We start from the raw sequence: 8,006 nt of genomic DNA on the forward strand, positions 1-8,006 counted from the left end.
AAAAACAATTAGCCAGGCATGGTGGCAGGCGCCAGTAATCCCAGCGACTCAGGAAGCTGAGGGAGGAGAATGACTTGAACCCGGGAGGCGGAGGTTGCAGTGAGCCAAGATCACACCATTGCACTCCAGCGTGGGCAACAGAGTGAGACTCCACCTCAAAAAAAAGAAAAAGAAAAAGAAAAAAGAAAATGCTAAGAACGACCAAGAATTCAAAGACCTTGAGAAGCCTCCCTCAAAGCCTGGGAGACACTTCAAAGATGGGAAATCATGGCACTGATGTTGGAGACAGGGTTCCCTGCCAGGCCCTGAAGGCTAATCAAGTTGGCCCAGCCCTCCCGTTACCGCTCCTCTGGCTTGCCCTGGTCAGAGCTCTGAGCCCGCCTCTCTCTTTCCTGATCCCTTCTCCCACCCTCTTGCCCCCACACTCTTGTCTGGCACTCACTGTTCAGTCTGTCTTTTCCCTCCTCTTGCCCGTTCATTACCTCCAGGGGCTTCATCATCTCTGAGGTTCACGCTTATTCCCTAGATTTTGCCACAATTTGAAAATCAACCCTGCTCAATGTTCCAACGCCTGGGTGAAGTGAGGCTGCGAAAGTATTTATGATGAGTTTGGGGTGACATGGAATCATGGGCAAGGAGCAGGGTGTGTGTGTATGTGTGGCAACAAAATAACAATCATTGTTATTAGGGGAGGGCCCCTCTTAAGGTGGCAAATGTTGTCCAGCCAGAGGAACAGCCTAGACAGCAAATCAACTCAGACAGACCCTGCCTGACATCTCAGAGAGGATGAGGCCAAGAGAGACCTATTGGGCAAGGAAATTCCCTGGGATGGGAGAGCTGACTGCCCTGGTCTCTGCCTGTTGTCTCTTCCTCTGTCTGGCCTCTCGCTGTGGCGCCACGGGCCCCCGCGTCCCCCGTGCCTCCCTTTGTCTCTTGTCTCTGTCTCAGGCCCCGCTTTGCTTTATTTTTCCTGCAGTCTTGCGCGGCTGAGGCTGTGTCGCCACCTCACTTCCTCGCACCTTCGCACTCTCCTGTCGCACTATGCCTGTCTCTTTGACTGTTAGTGTGTGTGCCTCTGACTGTATCTGTCCATCTTCCTGGTCTCCGTCGGTCTGTCTTATTCCCAAAGGCCCTGTAACTCCAGAACCCCTGGCAGGAGCAGCTTTTCTGAGGATGGGGCGTGGGACAGTCACCAGTGTGCTGAGTGGAGGTGGCGAAGGACAATTCCAGCCCAGCAGTCGTCATGGTAACAGCCAGGGCGGGCCAGGCAGGGATGTGCAGAACCACGTGGGCTTGACCTTTCTGTGGGTGTCAGGTTTGAGCGGGAGCTGGGAAAAAACAGCAACAACTGCTTCTCTCTGGCCCAGCCCTCAGGGCTTCTGGGCCGGGCTGAATGAAGAAAGGGAGAAGCTGAGAAGTGGGAGAGTTGGCGAGACAGACAGGCTTTAGGCAGAGCCAGCTAGAGAACCCATGGGAAGAGGGACAGGCTGGTCACAGGCAGGTCGCTGGCGGTGAGCCGACCTACACCTCAGGCCCCCAGGCAGCAGCACTCATGGGCGGGTATGAAAGGTCAGTTCCCTATACTCAGAGCTCCCCCAGACTCCTTCAGATCAAATGTCACCTTTTCCATATTGCAAAAGCCTTTATTGCTCTAAGGAAAATATTCTAAATGAAAAATAACCAAATTATTCTTTTAAAAATAGAAATATTATAAATGGAAAAGTTCAAAGAAACTAAAAGGCATTCCTATCCTCCCTCTGCTTCCCCCAGCTCTGAAATTCCTCCACAGTTGCTTCCCATGCCCGCCAGGTCGGAGGAAAGGAAGCCGGATCGGCCGTTGCCTGAATGTGAGGGGGGCCTGGACTGACAGGCTTCCCCCTAATTCGAACCAGTGAAAGAGACTCATTTTCCTCTATGCCCTGTCTTTCTCCTATTGGGGAGGACATACAGGCAACAGGAAAAGGCGCCCACAGATACCCTGTGACCCCGAGGGAGAGGCGAGGGGTGCAGGGCGGCCTCGGGTGAATTCCATGGAGAACACAGCTTACCGGTGGATCCCATTTCCAGACTTTCAAATCATGGCCATGCAAGAGATCTCCAGCTTTCTGGGACACACTGCTATGGAAAACAAGACCACAGCCTCAGAATAAAAAATGTGGTCTTCTTATTTACTGAAAATCCACCTTCAGGAAAGACATGAAGGGGGCGCTCACCAGCCAACAGGTGGGTAACTTAACACAGCAGCACCACAGGCTTTCTTTTATACGGGAGTACAACCCCGAATCCCCTTGGAGGACTGCCTTCGAGCCGCTCGGACAGGGGAAGGGGACACTTGGCAGGAGAGGGGACCGCAGACCTTGTAGTCATAAGTTAGCATGCTGCTAAAAGACTATTTGAAACGAGTGCTGATTACATATATTTGAAAGTGGTCAGCATTATTGAAGCTCCAGCTTTTTTTTTTTTTTTTTTTGAGACTTTGAGTCTCACTCTGTCACCTAGCCTGGAGTGCAGTGGCACCATCTCGGCTCACTGCAACCTCCACCGCCCAGGTTCAAGCAATTCTCCTGCCTCAGCCTCCCCAGTAGCTGAGATTACAGGTGCCCACTGCCATGCCTGGCTAATTTTTCTATTTTTAGTAGAGACGGGGTTTCACCATGTTGGTCAGGCTGGTCTTGAACTCCTGACCTCAAGTGATCTGCCTGCCTCAGCCTCCCAAAGTGCTGGGATTGCAGGCGTGAGCCACCGCGCCCGGCCAAGATCCAGCATTTTTGAGACTTGAACCTTTCTTTCTCTGACTGACATGTATTGTGAAGCTCAAAATAAGGGTTATGTATTTTGGGAGCTGGTCATCACTCTAGTTCTGCTCCTATAGAGCTATGACTGAACCTCCGGCCTCTTCCCTGGGTTCTGGAAACCTTCAGGTACCTGTGGCCCCCAGAGCAACGGGCAGGAGACAGGAAGGCTTCTGGTGACCCGATGGCCCCACACGAGGCTGGGATCTCGGGACACAGGCACTGCATCATTCACTGTTCACTGTTTCCCTGCATGGGCTTCAGGAGTGGATGAGAGCCCAGGGCCAAGCCCCCTCCTCTTTTGTTCCACCCAAGCCCCTTCCCTCCAGCTGCCTTCCCTCCTTGAGTCCCTTGAGTCCTCTGTGATCCCCACCTCCAGCTCAGTACCTGGGGCTGGCACCACTCCCCAGGGATCCCGATAAAGTCACAGAGCATCTGCCCAGTGCCTGAGATGGTGTAAGTTGGGGAAGGTGGGTCATCCTGTTAGTCGCTCTTGCCCCACCTGGAGCCTCTGGTGGTCCTTTAGAATTCTGGATTCTCTAGGTTCCTTTCCCTAGACTCCTTCCCTTCTCACTCCACTCATGCTCTGGGCCAGGCCCGCCACGTCTCCTGGCAGCCAACTATCTCATGCCAACTGCCTTTGTTCTCTATTCCCTTTGCCAAAACCATATTTTCTGGTGAATCCCTCTTCTACTTCAAGGTTCAGCTCAAGTGCCACCATATAAGTGAAGCTGTCCTCAGTCTACCCTAGATGACTCTGTGGCCCCATGGAACTTTTTCTCATCACCATCGTAGCAGTCATGACTCTGTTTTGACCTCCACCTCTCCACTGGAGAGTGTGTTCTGTGGAATGAACTGGCTCGTAGTGTGACCTGTGAACCTCCAGCACTTGGCTCTGTGTTGCTCATTGAGTATTTGTTCTTGCAGTGGCCCCTCACCAAGAGAGGCCCCTGTTCTGGGATGTGAGCCAGAGAAGGTCCCAGACTCATAACTGCATGTGTCATACTCGCCCTCCACCCAGCTCCCCCTGGCCAGATCACAGCCCCCTCCTGCTGCAGGGCCTGTAGTGCCAGGCTGGTTGCAAGACAGGGGGTCCTCACTTCTGAGACAACCATGGCTTGGCCCATTGGCACCCCACCTGGGATGCAGAATGGAGCAGCAACAGCTGGCTGGTGTCTGAACACTATTTCCCCAGCCCTGGGCATCCATCTCCTGTAGCTGTTCTGTCATCCCATGGCTTTACCAAACCCCCTTGCTGCACTGAAGAGCCTGGACAGCAAGTGGGTTCAGAGTGGGAAGAGAGGGCTAAAGGCATCTTCCCTGTCTTCTCTCCCTCCCCTTCCTCCCGGCAGCTGCAGCTGTGCTGCGTGATGTGGAACACAGCACAGTCTTAATTACTGCTCAGCTCTGCTCATTAGTGCCTCTGGAAGCCCAAAAGCCAGAGTTAGGAAGCCTCAATCACAGTGGAGACCCAGGCTGCAGGCCTCCTGGGTGATCGCTAGTCCTGTGTCTCCTGAATTGTGTCTGTGTGACTTGGGACCTCTTTGGGGGAATCCAGCAAAAGACACTCCCCCCAACCGCGAGACTGGGGAAGGGCTGAAGCTGGAGGGAGTCACTGCTGGATTAACCTTCCTCATGAGCAACTCTGATCAAATACCTGTAATGTTTCTCTTGCTGACAGCATAGAGCCTGGAGTCCTTGGCTTAGCAGTCAAGCTCCTCCACAATCTGGTCCCACAGGACTTTCCCAACCTGATTTCCTCCTTCAATCCTGGCAGACAAGGAGGGAAGGTAAAGGCTAGGACCCCTCGTGGGCTCTTACTGGTGTGTGCAGAGCATTTCAGGGACAGAATATGGTGGAACACGTGAAACTCCACTGTGATCAGAGAAAGATGAATGAATGATTAAATAAACCAAATGTGCTCAAATCCCGCACACTGATGACTTCCCTGCTTTTGGAGTGACCTAGCAAGGAGCCTGGTGTGTTGTTCAGCATGCACTATTTTTTTTTTTTTTGGTTGTGAAAAGGAATAAAGAACCATGAAGTGCCTGAAGACTGAGCGAAAGGAAGCTGAGTAGAGGAGGAGAGAAGGGGCGAGCCTTGAAAACTATAAATCTATAGGCCCAATTTCAATATCTGGAAAAACTCCTTCAAAATATCAATTTGTAAACAGCCTAGATCAAATGAGATAATGCTCATGAAAGCACTTTTTGAACTGCAAAGGGTTAGAAATATAAAGCATTATTCTGTAATATTTCTGTTCAGTGCAGACTTTAAGACAGATGCTATGGGGAGGCTGGAGATTTATAATGGCTCATCACCCATGAGGTGCTCATACAATTTGGGCTGTTTCATTTAATTAGTCATTGCCTCTCATGTAGACTACTGCAGAAGCCTCCTAAGTGGCCTCCCCACCTCTGCATTCTCCCCTGTTCCATTCATCTTATATGCCACCGTCAAGTTAATCTTCCTGATGCACAGCTCTAATCAAATACCTGTAATGATTCTCCTGCTGACTGCACAGAGCCTGGAATCATTGGCTTAGCAGTCAAGACCCTTCACAGTCTGGTCCCCCAGGACTTTCCCAAACTGATTTCCTTCCTTCCATCACAGCAGGCATGGGCTCAGGAAGATCAAGTCACTAAACCCAAGACCACACAGATACCAAGTGGCAGATCATAGAGTCAAACCTTCAGACCCCAACACCTGACTCCAAGACAATTCTGAATCCATCACTTCCTCACTTTGATGGTGCAATGGACTGTGTGTTTGTGTCCCTCTAAAATATACATGTTGAAACACTAATCCTGATGTGATGGTATATGGAGGTGGAACTTTGGGGAGGTAATTATGTCATGAGAGTAGACCCTTTATCAATGGGATTAGTGCCCTTACAAAAAGGGGCCAGAGACCTAGCTAGTTCTCTTCTGCCACGTGAGGATACAATGAGAAGTTGACAGTTGGTGATACGGTTTGGCTGCATCCCAACCCAAGTCTCATCTTGAATTGTAGTTCCCACAATCCCCACATGTGGTGGGAAGGGCCCAGCGGGAGGTAACTGAATCATGGGGGCGGTTTTCCCCATGCTATTCTTGTGATAGTAAGTTCTCACGAGATCTGATGGTTTTAGAAGGGGCTTCCCCCTTCAACTGGCTCTCATTCTTCTCCTTCCTGCTGCCCTGTGAAGAAGAACGTATTTGCTTCCCCTTCTGCCACGAATGTAAGTTTCCTGAGGCCTCCCCAGCCATGCCAAACTGTGAGCCAATTAAACCTCTTTCCTTTATAAATTACCCAGTCTCCGGTATGTTCTTATAGCAGCATGAGAATGGGCTAATACAGTTGGAGACCCAGAAGAGGGCTTTCTCCCAGAACTGGACCCTGCTGGTCCCCAAATCTCAGACTCCAACCTCGAAACTGTGAGAAATAAACCTGACTAAGGTTAGACCTGACTAAGACAAATGGATACTGCTGCAGTGATCTTTCCACATAGAGCCTTTTCTCTTCTTTGCAAAAATTTCCTTAGGACAAATTCCCAGGAGTGGGATTACCAGGTCAAAAGACATTAATATTTTAAATGGCTGTGTGAATTGACATAATGCTTCACAAAAGAACTGGGCAGATTTATATTTTAGCCAATGATGTAGATATATACAAGTTTCACCAGCCCCTCGTGGGATCTTAGCCCTTCTAATGCCTGCTTCCTAACGGCATAGTTAGAATGTATTGAAAAAGTCATTTGATTTGTTCATGTGTTATTCAGGGATTGCTTTCATCTCCTCCAAGTCTTTGCTCAAATGTTCTCGGTGTGGTCTACCCCAACTACTCTATTTCAAATGAAAACACTCCCTCCTCCTGCACTTGTTACTCTCCTTATTCTGCTGTTTTTCCATATTATTTGGCATCTTATAATATAATACATACTTTTTTATTTATTATGCATATCCTTTTTAAAAAACGTGCTGAAAACTCTTTATAATAATGGGGGACAATGGCCAGGCATAGTGGCTCACGCCTGTAATCCCAGCACTTTGGGAGACTGAGGTGGGTGGATTACAAGGTCAGCAGTTCGAGACCAGCCTGGCCAATATGGTGAAACCCCATCTCTACTAAAAACACAAAAATTAGCCGGGTGTGGTAGTGCACGCCTGTAGTCCCAGCTACTCAGGAAGCTGAGGCAGGAGAATCACTTGAACCCAGGAGGCAGAGGTTGCAGTGAGCTGAGATCACGCCACTGCACTCTACGCCACTGCACTGGGCAACAGAGGGAGACTCCATCTTAAAATAAGTGAATAAATAAAATAATAATAATAATGCAGGAAAAGTATGTATAGCAAACTTTCAAAATTTAAACTCCTTCCACATTTAATTCTTCAGCATTATGTATACTTTTGATTGTACATCTCCCGCCGACCACGACCCCTACTAGAATGTAAGTTCCATTTTGTCTATTTAATTTGCTGATGTGTTCCCAAAACTAGAACAGAGCCTGGGGCATAGCAGGATCATGAGGGTCAAACAAGATGATGCCCATATATAGCCTGCGGTGGGCAGCACCTGGTACAGAGCTCATGATGAACCAGTATCCTCTTCCTCTTACATGTCCACCAACAGGAGAATATAAATTATGATATATAGTATTATAAATTGGCTAGGTGCGATGGCTCATGCCTGTAATCCCAACACTTTGAGAGGCTGAGGCAGGAGGATTGCTTGAGCACAGGAGTTTGAGACCAGCCTGGGCCACATGGTGAAACCTCCCTCTATAAAAAATACAAAAAAATTAGCCAGGCCTGGTGGCATGCGCCAGCCTGGGGTGGGAGGATCAACTGAATCCGGGAAGTCAAGGCTGCAGTGAGCTGTGATCATGCCACTGCATTCCAGCCTGGGTGACAGAGTGAGACTCTCTCTTTCAAAAAAAAAAATCAAGTAAAAAATTAAATTATAAATCATTAAAATAATTACAAAGAATATGCAGCAGTATGGAAAACAGTTTATAACTAATGTTAGGTGAAAAAAAGCAGACTACAAATTTGTCCATGATTACAACTGAGTAAAAATAATTTAAGATCTAACAAAAATAAAGAGAGAAGATGATGGGCTCATGGTGAGGAGCTGTTAAGCAGGGATGAAAACTGATGTGCCCAGAAGCAGATTTTAAAAGCAGATTCTCTTTGAAGCATCTTTTTTCATACTACCTGATAAGCATCTTGCTAC

The 8,006-nt window shown here is 48.8% G+C and overlaps 1 protein-coding gene across 1 annotated transcript in view; it reads left to right on the forward strand.

The window, feature by feature from the left end:
* Positions 1–5,515, forward strand: part of LOC105546160 (chromosome unknown open reading frame, human C15orf57) — a 35,892-nt gene extending 30,377 nt beyond the window's left edge. Inside the window, exons 4-5 of the mRNA XM_011989276.1 lie at positions 1,130–1,246; positions 5,409–5,515. Of these exons, the coding sequence (XP_011844666.1) occupies positions 1,130–1,246; positions 5,409–5,502 (211 nt within the window). The 3' untranslated portion in view covers positions 5,503–5,515. The remainder of the gene's footprint in view (positions 1–1,129; positions 1,247–5,408) is intronic.
* Positions 5,516–8,006: the final 2,491 nt, after the last annotated feature.

The sequence above is a fragment of the Mandrillus leucophaeus genome, unplaced genomic scaffold, assembly GCF_000951045.1.
Source record: "Mandrillus leucophaeus isolate KB7577 unplaced genomic scaffold, Mleu.le_1.0 Scaffold35, whole genome shotgun sequence".
Lineage (NCBI taxonomy): Eukaryota > Metazoa > Chordata > Mammalia > Primates > Cercopithecidae > Mandrillus > Mandrillus leucophaeus.